Source organism: Ailuropoda melanoleuca, chromosome 8 (genome assembly GCF_002007445.2).
Source record: "Ailuropoda melanoleuca isolate Jingjing chromosome 8, ASM200744v2, whole genome shotgun sequence".
NCBI lineage: Eukaryota > Metazoa > Chordata > Mammalia > Carnivora > Ursidae > Ailuropoda > Ailuropoda melanoleuca.
In genome coordinates, this window is record NC_048225.1 from 41,453,912 (window position 1) to 41,471,081 (window position 17,170).

The 17,170-nt window shown below is 35.5% G+C and overlaps 1 protein-coding gene across 1 annotated transcript in view; it reads left to right on the forward strand.

Annotated features, from left to right (window-relative positions):
* GRM5 (glutamate metabotropic receptor 5) overlaps window positions 1-17,170 on the forward strand; it is a 522,903-nt gene that overhangs the window by 186,109 nt on the left and 319,624 nt on the right. Inside the window, 2 exon segments of the mRNA XM_034666172.1 lie at window positions 5,525-5,729; window positions 5,731-5,772. Of these exon segments, the coding sequence (XP_034522063.1) occupies window positions 5,525-5,729; window positions 5,731-5,772 (247 nt within the window).

Consider the following 17,170-nt stretch of genomic DNA (forward strand, 5'->3'; position numbering starts at 1 on the left):
ATTTAAAAAAAAAAAGAATGTATTTTTAAATTACAGTTTATATTGAGAATCTTCATTTCCTTTTTGGAAAATGATCATTTAGACCAAATAAAAGGAAATAAAAAGTTCTAACGTGGAACTCCAAGCTTAATACTTGTCTTTAAAGTGAATTAAAATTTTCCTAAAGTGAATGCTTTTTGAAAAAGTAGTTTTTACATTTTTAAGCGTCCACTTGATGATCATATTTGAACAAGTAAATTTACTTTAATAAAATTTTACTCTTTACCTGTTTTTCTGTATCACCTTTTCTGTTCAAGAACCTGAGTACCTATTATGTAGTGTTATGTTTAAATGAATTTATTACCCTCAAGGGGCTTACAGTTGTTGAAAGTAGGATATATAATCTATCCAAAATACAAGTAAGTATATAGAGAATGTAACATATAAATATACATATATAACATAGAACACAGAATATGTGTTTTAAATTAAGCCTAATACAATATAATACCTAATTAACACCATAACTCATTATTTGACTCGAGGAACTCTCCTTAGAAATCTCATGATAAAACACATATATGAAGTGGGTTATATTTTCCTAAGGAATAAAATGTTAATATTTTGGATTGGATTTTTAACAAAATTCTCAATATCAAAAAAAATCATTAATGTGATCAGCCTAGTCATAAAGGTGAAGGAACCACAATTATAAACTTCTCTAAAAATTACAAGTAACAAAAATTATCTCTTCAGTATTATAATATAGATCAATAGCTAAAATATGTAAATATCTAGAGTCTACCATGTGCCTAGTATCATATCTGTATTTAATTAATATCTGTCAAATGAATAAGTTACCTATACCTTATAGGGAGATTTTTGAAAAGCATGGTGAGTAGGTCAATTTAGTTCCACAAGCATTTGCTGGATGGTGCCATGGAGATGTGGTCTATATCCTAAATAAGTTTACAGTCTGGGCATTTGAGTTGGACCAGAAAGAATGGGTAAGATTTCAACATGGAGACATGGGGAAAGGGTATTCGGGGTGGAAAGAGCATCATGAATAAAAGTAAATAACTGGGAATGCATGGGGGCATTCAAGGGACATATGGAAGGGCATAGTAAGAAATAAGACCCCCAAACATAATGTTTGCTAAAGTTTTGAAGAAATGAAAGAAAGGAGATGGTAAAAGGTTATGCATGACCACATAAGCTTCAATGGAAGGAATAATGATGGTCTGATGGAGAAAAAAAAAAAAACAAATGTCAAAGAAAAGAAAAGTTAGTCTTTTTAGTGTAATTCTATTAATTTAATTTTTATTCTTATGATCATTTTCCCCAATACAGACAAAATTTATGAATTTGAACTATATCTAGAATTATACAATTTGCTAGAAAAATATCTCATATACTGTACATCCTATCTATGTTCCTATACTTTATTACTTTACTAAGAAGTATGTTTAAGCCACAGTAACACAGTAGTTATTGATACTGAATTGGTACCACCTGAAAGAGGAGTTACTTTTGATTATACATTACATACTAAAGGATTGTTCAGTGCCTTTAATCATAAAGTTCAAATAAATGATCTCTCTTAAGTTAGAAGAAAGATTTGGAGTTAATCTTTAACCAGTCTTGTTTTCAATGTGTACATTGTAGGCCCAGATGGACCTACTTCCAGATACTTCCAGATCTCCACAGACATGATGTAGGTCAAATAGTACTAGTGCAAGCAACTATTTAAAATTGTCCATATCTACTTCCTGATTTCAATAACTTTCAAGTATGTTATTAAATTTTTTTCATTTAAACTTTCGTATTTTTCAAAATCTAATGGTACAGAAGGGCTTAAGGGTAAGAAGTGCCTTTTAGGTTTTTTTTCTGTTTTTTACCTTTATATTTCTTAATAAGAATATATGCTTTTTTAAATGTCTACTTTTTAATTTATGGACAATATCATCTCTTAATTCGTGTATCTTCCCTTAAGTATAACTCTATTTTAGATTAGTCTCTTATTTTTTTAGATTCAAATAATTCATCTTTCTTTTGTTTTCTGTATCTTGACTTCTAAATTTTGCATGAGGGATTTTAACACCGTAGCTCTCCCTGCTTCCCGTCTCTCAACCTATCTAATCTTTTCCCTTAGTTTTTTTTTTTTTGTAAAGGTTAATAAGATTTATTTCTATTGTATAATGAGTTTTTTGCTTTGTCCCTATGTGGATTCATAAAGTTGAAAATCAGTAATTGGCATTTGCATTGTTGCAAAATAGTGTGAGCTGAGAGTCCAGTAAAGCCTTGATTACATTTTCTTCTCATAATTCCGAATCACCAGCCCTCTGCTATTTAAAAAAGAGTGTCTGATGGATTCCTTCCTGCTCTTACCAGTTGCTTAAAATGAAGCCACAGGCTAGTTTAATATTTTACACTGTACCTTCCTTTCTCTGTCACTTTTGTTTCCCTGTTGGAAAAATAAATCTTTATTTCCTCAGCTTTTTCTCATTCTATACATTGCTTGAAATCTATTTCATTTCCTATAAGAAGCTTATGAACTTTTTAATAGTTTCTCCTTTATTTTTAAGTGTTTAATTCCAAAATAGAGTCTTTATATCAACTACTGAAAATCCCAACAATGAATTCAGGCTTCCCAGTTTTATCGGAATACATGGATTGCATGCTCCCATTTTTAATTCTCAGCTTATAATGACTTTTATTGAATCAAAATTATTCTGCAGAATTTTTATGTCACACATATATTAAAACTGTTTTCTGTTTTAATTTTAAAGAGCACTGCTTGATTTTGTTCTGAGAAAATCATATTTTCCCAACTAGTTTAAGTTTATTCTTTAATCCAATGATCAGTATTAATTCCTTTTGCTCCATTATTTGTTTTAGATGCTCCAGGAGAGAGCAGCTTCACTATATCTAGAACATTCAACGCCAGTAGGGCAATTAACGGGGTTCAGGCTACCTATCAGATGTTTTATATAGTTAACATATGTATTATTTTATAGTTTATAAATATATATAATGTTTATACATTATATATACTATTGCATAATAGTATATAGAATTATAAAATATATTAATATAATAATTATAAGCATTTATTATAAAGTTTAAACTAGATATAATGTTTAGCACATATAATAGACAAAATACTCATGTATTAGGCAGTGTTACCTCTGATTTTCAGGTGAAAAAGCTTTAGAGAGAGTAATCCAAGCAGAATTAGAACTTAAATCTCTCTAATAACAAAGTTCTCTATTACAAGCTGCTTCTATATAACTTACTGTATAAACAAAAATAATATTCAAGTTGTTAGAAGAGGTGCTAAAGATAATGAAGTTGTCAGTTATTTTTTTCTTACTTAACTGTGAATAAACTGAGAATTTTTATCATTGTCATCACAATCACTACGTACCTAATTTCACATTATTTATGCAAATACCCCAGTACTAATGAAAGCATTAAGTGCAAGACAGTCAGTTGAAACATAGAGTTGGCTAAAAATAAATCAGAAAATAATAGATTACTCAGATTAGTATAAAGCTAGTAATTTAGGCCCCTGGGCACATTTTTCATAGGGAGGGGGCCTTTAAACTTTGTTAATTGCAAAATAACTACATTGCCCACTTGCCATCATCATAGAGGCTTCTTGTTATTTTATTTCTAGAGAAAAAGGAAAGATGTGTCTGGCCCATCAGGTTTTTTGGCTAGGACCTAAGCTATCCTGTTTGTTCAGGAAGATAAAACTACATAAAAATCTACCCTGAAAGTCTGAGGATTTCATTTTCAGCAAGGTGCCTATGCTACAGTGGAACATACACAGTGTCAGGAGTGAGAAGTTATATGTTCAAACCAAGACTTGGCCACCTACTTGCTAAATGTGAACTTCAGTTTATCAGTTGTGAGTGGAAGATAATATTACCTCTATCAGAGAGTTGGTGTAAGGAGCTGTGAGCTAATCTATATGAAGTGACTTCAAAAATCAAAATGTTATACAGGTATACTGGTTTATAAGAATCTCTATTAGAGTCATACAGTGAAACCAATGCAACCGAATGCCTTTTACTTCCTTATTCATTGGACATCTCCTCCTGATGAAATTTCTACTCTTAGGTCTAGTTGATTGTGAGGCTGGTTACATCCTTAGATGCTCCACAGCTTGCTTGTCTTTTAATAGGCAACCTGTATTCTTTAAATCATTTCCCCTTACCCACCTAATCTTTTGGAAACTCAGAAAATGAGCCTGGTATGATTTATAGAGCCTTTAGGCTCTAAAAATATCTAAAATTGAAGTATCATGGCCTTTAAATAGGAAAAATAAATGTAGATATAATTGGACTTCTGAGTCTTCCAAAAGTCAGTCATGGACGAGGGGAGGGAGCAGAATCCACACTCTTAGATCTGAGAATGTAGTGCAGAATTCCACCTCCTGGGTATGTAAATTTAAGCAAGTGTAAACCTAACTGCCTCATCTGTTTTCTTATCTGCAGAATGGAAGTCATAACGCATTCCTCAGTATATTCTTGTGAGAGTTAAATGAGATCACATCGATAAAGGTTTTGGTACACTTCCTGGCATAAAGTTGATTATAAGTATTGATCACCACTTCCATTAATTTAGAGGACCGCCATCAGTCCTTAGCCCATCAAATTTGTAGTAGACTTTGGAATTATTCCCCCAAATCACTGACTTCCCTATAGTTGTACAGAATGAAACTTCAAATGTTTTGTTTGAAGCTTATACATTTACCTGTGCCAAGACTCAAATCTCAAGCAAGGATATGGAATTTTCAGTTGGGATAAAGGCACAAATTCTTATGATTGCTAATGTAATATGCATAATATTCTATAAAAACATAATACTCTATATGATATCTGTACAAGAGCATCTGTACCATATTAAGTGTATGTATTGTATCCTTAAATACAGGAATCTAAGTGGTAGGATGAGATGGTCATACAATAAGAAGCAAAGGGAAGTGAGATAGAATGAAAATACAGCAGATAAATGTCTACCATCATCTCACACTAGAGTATGAACTTTTTAAATCAAAAGGGGAGCTGAGTTGCTTCTGCTTTTTATACTATTTTCTCTCTTTCAATGAAAACAACATTTAAAGTTCAATGCATGTATGTATAATGTAGTTTTGTTGTAAATTGCCCAAAATGAACAAGTCAGTGAAAGAGCAAAAACTCATTCAGGGGGCACCTGGGTGGCTCGGTTGTTGAGCATCTGCCTTCAGCTCAAGGTGTGATCCCGGTGTTCTCGGATCAAGCCCTGCATCAGATGCCTCCTCTGGGAGCCTGCTTCTTCCTCTCGCACTCGCGCTGCTTGTGTTCCTTCTCTCACTGGCTGTCTCTCTCTCTGTCAAATAAATAAAATCTTAAAAAAAAAAACTCATTCAGGTCTTCAGGCTCCAAGTTCAACACTACCAAGTGACCTTCATGCTCCCAGCGCTTCTGCATTCTTGATTGGAGCCACTGTATCCAGCACTGCCATCTTACTATCTCTCTGCTTATCTGTTTTCACACAGGCAACTATGGAGAGAGTGGAATGGAAGCTTTCAAAGATATGTCAGCCAAGGAAGGAATTTGCATCGCTCACTCTTACAAAATCTACAGCAATGCAGGGGAACAGAGCTTCGATAAGCTGCTGAAGAAGCTCAGGAGTCACTTGCCCAAGGCCCGGGTGGTGGCCTGCTTCTGTGAGGGCATGACGGTGAGAGGTCTGCTGATGGCCAAGACGCCTGGGTCTAGCAGGTGAATTTCTGCTTCTGGGCAGGTGAGTGACAATGAGAAAATTCACATGAAGGTAATGCCAGGAATTTGGCAGCATCAAAGGTATCTTTTGGTGCATAAGGACAGATGCTTTAAAAACTTAATCTGTGTGGTAGAAGTAGAACTTGAATATCATAAAACACCAGAGCCTGGAGATAATCATGGACAATAAATACATATACCATGTGCTGATTAATGATGGTAACAGGAATCAACACGTGAAGATGACAAGTACTTAAGTCATGAAAAAAAGACTGTAAGGAAATGAGATGGGTTCTTAGATACCTGGATCACTTCATAATTCCCTTGGGAAATAAACATTTTTCAGACTTTTTGCTGTTGCTTTTGAAATTGATTTTGAAAATGGCTACTTTAACTTTTTTTATAATATAGAGTCATAGAACTTTGACTTTGAAAGGGGAATTGCTTTAGGACTAATTTTTAAAGTATTGGAAAATTGGCTCATTATTTTACATTACAAAAGTGTTATTACATTGCCTGATCATCCACACAATTACCAGACAAGTTTCTAAAACATTAACTTCTACTGGGATTGATTTTAATTACCTGGGTAATCCACTTGATTGGCACAACTCAGCTCATTCCCTGCTGATGTTGTTGAATCAGTATATTAGAGTTCTCTAGAGAAACAGNATATAATAATATAATGGTGTATGTGTGTGTGTGTGTGTACGAGAGAGAGAGAGAGAGAGAGATAAGATGAGAGATACACAGAAGAGCCAGTGGTATAGTTCTGGTCTGAAAACTGGTAGGCTTGAGGTCCAAGAAGAGCCAGTGTTTGGATTCAAGTCTGAAGGCCAGAAAAGACCAATGTCCCAGCTCAATGTCCCAGCTCAAGCAGTCATGCAGGAAGAGTTCCCTCTTACTCATTTTTATTCTACTCAGGTCTTCAGTAGATTAGATGAGGCCCACCCACATTAGGGAGAACAATCTTCATTACTTAGTATATTGACGCAAATGTTAATGTCATCCAGAAACACCCTTATATACACACTCTGAATAATGTTTAGCCAAGTATCTGGGTACCCCATGGCCCAGTAAGTGGTCACATGACATTAACCATCACAATTCGTAAAATGATCCCATAGTTTGACCATGTGAATGTAGTTTGTTTTGTTATTGTACATATTCGTAGTAGGCAGTCAATTTAAAAAAATACAGAAAACCTTCAGAACCCCTGCATTTTCTCAATATTTCTGTCCCAAATAGAAATCTAACTCACTNGTCACATGACATTAACCATCACAATTCGTAAAATGATCCCATAGTTTGACCATGTGAATGTAGTTTGTTTTGTTATTGTACATATTCGTAGTAGGCAGTCAATTTAAAAAATACAGAAAACCTTCAGAACCCCTGCATTTTCTCAATATTTCTGTCCAAAATAGAAATCTAACTCACCNATAGAAATCTAACTCACTTGTTATTAACTTTTGATAGCTCATTAAAGAAAACATGCTTCCTTTATTTTCTAAATGCCTAACTGACCTTCTGTGATAAGACTTGGCTCCTGCTTGGCTACATTTTATGACAGCCACTTTATGTACCTAATGCTTTTCTGTCTGACCTGATGGCAGTAGATTGATGGGGCTATTTTAGTATAAGGCCAACTATCCTTCATAAAAATGATATTGAGTAAGATTCCTTTTTCACTGATGTCATACATTTTTTTCTAAAATTATCCCTAGTTGGCAAGAGTGATGTACAAGTTAGTTTCATACAACCCAGGAGCACTCCCACTCCAGTATTAAATTCCAAAGTGCAGTGTTACCATTGGGATAAAAGAATAGGAAAGAAAGAAGCTGGCTTTAAACAGTCCTGTTTTTCCAGTAGGGTATGAGATTCTGTAGCTCCTATCTGCTGCTTCCACCAATGTTAATAAGACAAATCAGCAGCATTTGTTTTTCATCCCATATGATTTGTCAACAAGTAAATGTTTTTTGATCATATGTACATAAGAAAAATAGGTAGGTATTCATTATATTTGCATTTTCCATCTATATTATTATTGTCAACCATACCAGAAGGCCAAAATTCAGTATTTTATATATATAACATATATATACACAATTTTATAACTATATACACAGTTTTATAACTATAACTAACTATAACTAACTAACTAACTAACTAACTATATATATATATTATATATATATATATATATATATAAATTGAGATTTTATTTTTTAAGTAATCTCCACGCCCAACGTCAGGCTCAAACTTATAACCCTGAGATCAAAAGTCACACACTTTACTCACTGAGCCAGCCAGTTGCCTCTATTTTATATATTTTAAAATTTATTTTGTATATGCTATTTATAAGAAGTTCTCTCCATATCATCTGATTCATGGAATAATAAGATTCATAACCTTTAACTAGATTTCTTAATCCCTTCATTCATTGGCTACTAGTAATTCAATATTTACTTGAGCACCAGTTCATTTCATCTTAGAGGAGTTTTCTTAGAAGTCCTCTTACTCTTAAAAAAAATGTCTCCGTGTATTTTTCACCTCTTGGCTCATATTTTTGTCTTTGAAAGTAACGTGTGGTACTCTTGCAGATATTTGGTAATGATATGCTCGCCAGTCCCCTTCATCTTCTCTTTGAAATATTCCTGCTTCTTCCCTTTATCCTTCTTCATAGTGAAATGGAACTCTAGATATTAATAAAACTATTTATCAAGATCATTTATGGGATAATTTATCAAATGCTTTCTGCCAATTACTACACTAAACTCTGTACATGCATTGTTTCATGTATTCTTTTGTTATTGACTGGCTACTATATGTTAAGGTGCTTGGGATATATCAGTGAATAAAACAGACAATACCCACTACCTTTATGGACCTCACAGATGGTAAATTAGATAGAAGGTAGTAAGTGCTATGAAAAAAAATAAGTAAATCTAGGAACAACTTCACACTGAATACTATTATTGCCATTTTATAGACAAGGACTCTAAGACTCAATTTATATTGAGTACTAGAAGGCTATATAGATGTAGGTATTGAAGACAAAATTAAATACAAGTGTGTGTAATTCTAGAAACTGAGCATTTAATGCTGTGCACTGTTACTTTTCAGTAAATTTAATGTATTCCTATTCATAAGAGCAGAAATCTAAGGTAGTGAGCAGAAAGGCAAACTGTAATAGTTATGAGAGAATTTAGTACATCTACTCACTCCCATTTTACAAGTGAGGAAACTGATACCCCAAAAGTTTGGATAATATGGTTAAGGTCACACAAGAACCCAATTAGCCATAATTCAGTGCTTTTCTCTACTAGCCTATTTCCTATAAAACAGAAACAGTGGAGAAGTTGTCTGATAGCAAACTCCCAGTTCTTCACAGATCATGAGTATATAAATAAATTATCCTAGATAATTTTAATCTAACTTAGCATTTTTATTTTAATGCTCCCTCCTAAAATTTTAATTCATTCTGTAGTTGACACACAATGTTACATTAGTTTCAGTACAGATTTTTGATTCAGTATTTCTATGGGTTATGCTATGCTCACCCCAACTGTACCTGCCATCTGTCACCATAAATATTTCTACACTTGTGATAAGCTCCATTTAATTTTGCTTTATTGTTGTTTTTGTTGTTTTAGGTTATCCTTTAAAAATTAAATAAACTTAGTAAAATGCCTTGAAATTATAATCGACTATATTCTCTATGCTGTGCTCTCAGTAATTTGAGATTATTTTGTTTGCATATATTCTCCCAATCTCCCTTTATGCTCCTTCCTTCCCCTACCCAACTCAGACCCAATTCATAATGGTTCTTAGAAATTATAAGTCAAGGGGTGCCTGGGTGGCTCAATCAGTTAAGTGTCCCACTCTTGATTTCAGCTCAGGTCATGATCTCAGTGTCGTGAGATTAAGCCCCACATCTGGCTGTGCACTGGGTGTGGAGCCTGCTTATGATTCTCTCTCTCCCACTGCCCCTCCCCACCACTTGCATACACATGCATGCTTGCTCTCTCTCCCCTCGCCTCCCCCCCCCAAAAAAAGAAATAAAGTAAAGAAAAAGAAATTAGAAGTCAAGGCTATGAGAAGGGAATCTATATTTAGAACTTCCTAGAGGGTCCCATTTAACAGTGTAGTTATAAATCTGTCCAGTTGCCTTGGGACAGCCATGTTTACTATGTCATTCAACTGAAATGCACAGCAGGACTAGTAAGATAACTCTGCTGCTGTGACAGCCTCATCCATCAGCATATCTCACCAGCTGTGCTGCACATCAGAAGAATGTAAGAGTGATATAGACTTGGCCACTGAGTCTTCTCATTTGAACTCAGGGTAATCTGTTGTCTCATTGCCAATAAAAATGTCCTGTCCAGGTCCCTGAAATAGTCTTGCTGAACACTTTGGCCGTGACAACAGGATGGGATCAATAGTCTGAACAGTAATGACATTTCTAAAGGATCTTATTTTTCTAGAATGGATACAGTGTTTTAGTTTTTGACCTGAGAAAATATCACATGAGGTATATTATTTATGAGTTATATACATAAATATGAACTTGGAAACAAAGACCAACTTTAAGCAAATTAGCTACTTAAAGATCATCTTTTTTAAATCTTGTTTATAATTAACTAAAACTATCTGTTTGAATTAAGAATCTCTGTCCTTCAATATGATGATTGTTACCAGGATACAAAAGGAAATGTGCTTAAATTTCAAAACTATTTGGGAATTATAACCTGTATTTCTTATCAGGAGGCCACTCTCTATCAATATTTTTCAAAATGGAAAGGACAAGAGCTTATTCTAATAAATATTTTTGTGGGTAGAATTACAAACAATTGTTCTATTGAAATTATTATAGTAGGTATTATTCAGAAGTAGAAATTAATCTTTATTTTTGGATATTATCAGAGTATTCATTCTAAATTAAAGCCCCTTTTAAAATAAGTATACTTGTCTTCCAATGGGCCATTCAGTTTCTTTTAATCATGGTGAGAAAAAGAAAACAAAACTTATTTTCATTGAGTTCCTGTTATTTGTCAGGAAACAAGGAGAGAGGGAAAGAGAGGGGGAAGGAAGGGAGAGAAAATGATGAGAGGAGACAAGAGGGGAGGGGTAGAGGAAAAGAGAGAGAGAAATTAATTTAGTGCTGTAAGCAATGTTGAATATGTCAACTTTTAGATGCCTTTGAGTTTGGCAATAATGACCCATTTTTGTAGGGGAGAAAATCGAGACTCAGAAGTTAAATGACTGGACAAGATTATACTAGTTTCTTATCCTAATGACCATGCTAATTATCACAAAAAGAGAAGGCTTAGCAACATAAATATTTCTACACTTGTGATAAGCTCCATTTAATTTTGCTTTATTGTTGTTTTTGTTGTTTTAGGTTATCCTTTAAAAATTAAATAAACTTAGTAAAATGCCTTGAAATTATTGAGATTTTTGTGGTGAATATGTAGTGCAAATAAAACTAGCCAAACTTTGCTGCATTTTGTCTGGAGTTGTTTTATGCTTATCTACACTTGAGTTGGAAAGACCAGACTAGTTGCATGATGCTCAGTCTATAAACAGTTGTCTAGTTTCATCTGCCTCACATTATGAACCATGAAGTTGAACAAGAAGGCAAGAGGAGCAAGTGTGAAGAAGTTTGGAGAGGAACCTAGGAGACAATGTTTTCAGCCTTTTAGCATTTTGATATTTATCCCATTATTGGAGAAGCCTTTTTTTTTGTGGGGGTAAGAATATGACAGGTGTGGTATTTCAAAAGATAACTTAGGTATAGATTATCGATTAGAAGAGATACAGTAGATAGAGAGGAACCAGTATCCCTAACAAAAATGGAATAAGTAGTAGATTACTAATTAAAATGTGTTTATTATCTTTTTGTTATGATGGTATCAGGATATATGCATAAGTGCAAATCATCAAAATGTATACATTGAATATATGTGACTTTTTGCATATCATGTACAACTCAGTAAGTTAGGAAAAAAATCAGTAGGAGTTGTCAGATGCATTGGGTATTGTAGAGAAGCATGGGAAAGGTGTCAAAGTGACTCATAAGATTCTTGTGTTTTATAACAAGATGAATGATGATAACTTTACCAAGATGAACAGAGCTGAAAGAATCAGGTGTGATGCAGAGAACAGATTATGAATTCAGTTTTTGATAAAATGGCCTGATGTGCTTTTCAAACATAAATATAGCCAAGAAAGTTGGAGAATATGTGAGTCTGGGGCTCAAAATAGATATATAAGCTGTAAATAAAAATGAGTGAATCATCTGAGTAGTTTAGATTTATGAATGGAAGACATGAGTATGGAGAATTCAAGTGGAAGAAGTTGAAGAATTTGGCTTTGGAAGGGATCTCAAAATGTAATGATTGGAAAAGGATGAACTATGAAAAGGCAAAAGTGAGAAAGAAATCCAGGATGGAGGAGGAAAACCCAGAAAGTGTTGTGTCATCCCAGCCTGTGGAGAAGAATGTTTAAAGGAGGGGCCACCAATGTCAAATAATCATAGATCAAGTGAAAATAATACTTAAAGGACCTTTAAATTTATTGAGATAGATTTAGTAATTGGTTCTTTAGTAAGAGATGGACAAATGCAGGGATTAAAGTAGAGTAAGAATGAAGTAGCTAAGACGTAAGGAGGTGAGAAAATGAACCTATGGCATATAAGCCACTGTTCTGTGAGGTTAAACTAATAAGAAATAGAGAACGATAAAACTATCTCTTAAAGAAAGATGAGGTCAAGAGACAGGTTTTTAATGTAGTCATTTTTCCCAAAAATGTAATTTATGGGATCACGAAAAAATAATTTTAATGATGAACAAAGCTATACAGTGAAAAACACTTATATTTTTATACCCTCTGTCTATACACAGTATTAATAAATTATTTGGTACTTGATAATTTTATAGGTGAAAACTGGTATCATAATATTTTAATTTGTACTTCTTTAATTATGAATGATATTCTGTATCTTTCATATATGAATAAGTGATATATTTATTTTTTCTTCAAGCTTCATGCACTTAGCCAATTTTTTCTGTTTATTTCTCCTTGTTGATTTATACAAAAGTACTTTATGAATTAAGGAAGGTGGTTCATTGACAGGTGTAGCAAGTATTTTCCCTCTTGTTATTCAATTTTGACTTTGTTTATAACATTTTGGACAATGCCAACCTTTTTCTTTTATGACTCATAAGGATTTGTATGTTGCATACAGAGGCCAGTCACAGAGGTTTGGTTGCTTAATTTTAGGATCAAGGTAGGATAGGCAATTTAATAAATGAGGGAGAACTGTTAATTATATAAAACCCCTAAAATGTGGGAATGAGTGACATTTGAAGCTTAGATGGAGGGAGCAAGCTAAGAAGGTCAGTTCCATAAGTAGAACAGAATTTTTTTTAAAAGGTGTGTTTAAAAGTTTGAAAATACAGAAGTCACCTGATCGCCACTCTTTTCTTCATAATTTTGGAGGCCAAGGGGAATGTGTGTGTGTTGGGAGAGGCTGGGTAGCAGTGGTTTGAGAAGTTGTCAGTAAACGTTGGAGAACAAGGAAAACTACACTGTTAACAAGTGGTTTTATATATTATCTTTATTTTATATTATTCCTTTGGTAACAAGCAGTAGGGAGAGAAAGATCTGGCTATACTATCATGAACGAATGCTCTTAAAATAACAGCAGATTTGACATTTGCATATGTACTGTCTCATCAAGGATTGTAATGAATTAGTACTGTTAGGGTTTTAAAGGTTGATTAAACAACAGCCCTGTTCTCAAATTAAAAACCAGTGGGAGTGAGTCATGGAGATTAATGTACATCAGTTAATTAGAGACCAAGTCTTTGATCTGTGACCAAATGGACCTCTAATACTGCCCCCAAACCCTAGAGTCACAGGCAGGGCTAGACAGTAGCAGGACTTTCCTGCTTTAAAAGATGGCTTTCAGGGGCGCCTGGGTAGTGCAGTTGTTAAGCATCTGCCTTCGGCTCAGGGCGTGATCCCGGTGATCCGGGATCGAGTCCCACATCAGGCTCCTCGGCTGGGAGTCTGCTTCTTCCTCTCCCACTCCCCTGCTGTGTTCCCTCTCTCGCTGGCTGTCTCTGTCACATAAATAAAAAAATAAAATCTTTAAAAAAATAAAAAAAATAAAAGATGGCTTTCAGAATGACAATAGGAAAACTCAGATTGAGAGGACAGACTGCTCCATAAAAAGAAGAGGCTGAGTCACACCTGCTCAATTCTTTTTCCACCTCACCAGACAGACCAGTCACTCATTCACAGGGGAAGGGAGGGAGAGGGTGAGGACAAGCTGTGTGTTTTCTTTCCATGCTTTTCCCTCCCAGAGAGTAGAAATCTCTCTGGAATGCTCCTTTGTGAAATTTAAAGAGTGAGAAATATTCTCTCTCTCTCAAGTCCTTTCTGAAGTAGATAAAGAATATTAACTTGACTTTACAGATGGAGACACTGAGCTCAGAGACATTACTTGTCTCATCAATATCACCATACTTATTAGATGTGCAGCTGAAATTTAAATGAAACCAGTTGCTTTCTAAGGTGCTATGGATCTGACAATTGAAAATGCCCAGAAGGAGAACAGAGGGCCTTGATGTTATTGGACAGAGAAAGATTCCTGTGTGAGTGATGAAAACAAACGACTTCAAAGGCTTCTTACAGTCCTAGCACTTGTACTTTAGAGGCACCTGCATCTCAGATGGTTCTGGTAGCTTTTAAGATGCATTGCACTTGCAAAATACATTTAAGTAAAATTTAAACTAATTGGACGATAATAATAGCTCTTTATGGAGTGTTTTTTGTGTAATAAGCACTGCCCTGAGTGGTTGATTTTCCTGTATTAATTTACTGACTTTTCATAACAATCTTATTTGAAAGCTATTATTATTAACCTTGTTTTATTGCTGAGGCACAGAGAGACAAGCAATTCACTCAAGATCACATAAGCAGCAAGTGGCAAAGAGGGCATTAGAAGATAGTCTGTATCCTTAACCACTATGGTAAACTAGTTAGATCTTTATTTCAGTGATAAACTTGATTTTTATAGTATAAGAGATTAATTTAGTATTCTCCGTTATTAAAATAGGCAATCTTTAATTAAGAAAAAAATAGCATTAAAGATGATTGCAAAAGAGATACTCCCCCCTTTCCTCGTCTTCCTCCTTCTTAAGAAAATAAAACCTGGAGCAACCCAACATTCTGTAAAACAGAAGAATCCAATGATTAGATGGACTTTTCAGTCTGCATTACTATTTTTACATGGGAACAATCTGGTGAAATTTAGTTTTCAGCAAATAGAAAAGTTTAAACTTTCTTTATAAGAATGATTAAACACCCAGATTGGCAGGGAAGAAGTCAAACTTTCACTCTTTGCAGATGACATGATACACTTTAGAGAAAAGCTAAGAGACTCCATCAAAAAATTACTAGAACTGATACAAAAATTAAGCAAAGTCACAAGATATAAAGTCAGTGCACAGAAGTCTGTTGCATTTCTATACACCAGTAAAGCAGCAGAAAGAGAAATCAAAGAATCGATCCCATTTTTAATTACACCAAATACCATAAGGTACGTAGAAATAAACCTAACCAAAGAGGTAAAAGATCTGTACTCTGATAACTATAATACATGTATAAAAGAAATTGAGGGGGTGCCTGGGTGGCTCAGTTTGTTAAGCATCTTCCTTCAGCTCAGGTCATGATCTCTGGGTCCTGGGATTGAGCCCTGCGTTGGGCTCCCTGCCCAGCAGGGTCTCTATTTCTCCCTCTCCTTCTGGCCCCCTCCCCAACTTATTCTCTCTCCCTCCCAAATGAATAAATAAAATCTTAAAAAAAAAAGAAATTGAGGAAAACACAAAGAAATGGAAAAGCATTCCATGCTAATGGATTGGAAGAACAAGTATTATTAAAATGTCTATACTAACCCAGAGCAACCTACACATTTAAAGCAATTCCTGTCAAAATAACACCAGCATTTTTCAGAACTGGAACAAACAATCCTAAAATTTGTATGGAACCAGAGAAGACCCTGAATAGCTAAAGCAATACTGAAAAAGAAAACCAAAGCTGGGGGCATCACAATTCCAGACTTAAAGCTGTATTACAAAGCTGTGATCATCAAGATAGTATGGTACTGGCACAAAAACATACACATAGGTCAGTGGAACAGAATTAAGAACCCAGAAATGGACCCTCAACTCTATGTCAACTAATCTTCAACAATACAGGAAAGAATATCCAATGGAAAAATGGCAGTCTCTTCAACAAATGTTATTGGAAAAACTGGACAGCAACATGCAGAAGAATGACCTGGACCACTTTATTACAGCATACACAAAAATAAACTCAAAATGGATTAAAGGCCTAAAAGTGAGACAAGAATCCATCAAAATCCTAGAGGGAGGGGGAGGAGAAAAGATGGTGGAGGAGTAGGGAACCCCTTTTTCAGCTAGTCCCCTGAGTCGAGCTGAATATCTACCAGACCATCTTGAGCACCCACGAAATCAGCCTGAGATGCAGGAAGATACATCTGGATCTCTGCAAATGAACATCTCCGGTACTGAGTATTGAGATAGAAGCAGAGAGCCATGAATCCATGCACAGATATTGGAAGATAGACAGAAGGGGGAGGGATCCGCTGCACTTGGGCACTGGGAAGCAGTAGCCACCTGCACTGGGGAGCAGGCCAGACTCCCGGACCGGCATCCAAGAGAGAGCAGACTGAGACTGTGAGCCCAGGAACACACGTGACCAGACAAAACCAGAGCTCTGGAGTGCTCACTGGAACCAGGCTGATACGAGGAGCTCAGGAGCATGCAACCAGACTGAAAAATGGTGCTCCAGAGAGCTCAAGAACCACACTGAAACAGGGAGCTTGGGAGCGCACATGGGAACAAGGGGTGGCTGGCAGTGTTAGAAGCACAAAGGACAAGGAAAAAAAAAACACAAAGGACAGAGACAAGCCAGCCCTGGAAGTGAGGGCTGTGACAGCAGCTGTGGGGCACAAAACCTGGGATGCTGCAGGGTTTTTTGGCACACCGACAGAAACAGAGTTAAAGTGGCCAAGAGAGCTCAGTGGAGAATGGACTGTGATCTCTCTGTTCTGAGACAGAGGCTAGGATATGGCCCCTGCTGCTCTGACTCTCAGAAGAGTCACAGAAAACCATGAGGGAAAGCCGCCAGAGAACAAAAGCCCAGAAATACCAGCTCATGTTGTATACATCCCAATCCCCCCTCGCAGGGGACACGGAGACTCTACCCAAACAGGGTTGCCTGAGTATCAGTGCAGCAGGGCCCTCCCCTAGAAGACAGGCTGAAAAATCAAGAAGCCCACATCCCTAAGGTCCCTATAAAACAAGTGCACACTTCCTGGGTCCTGG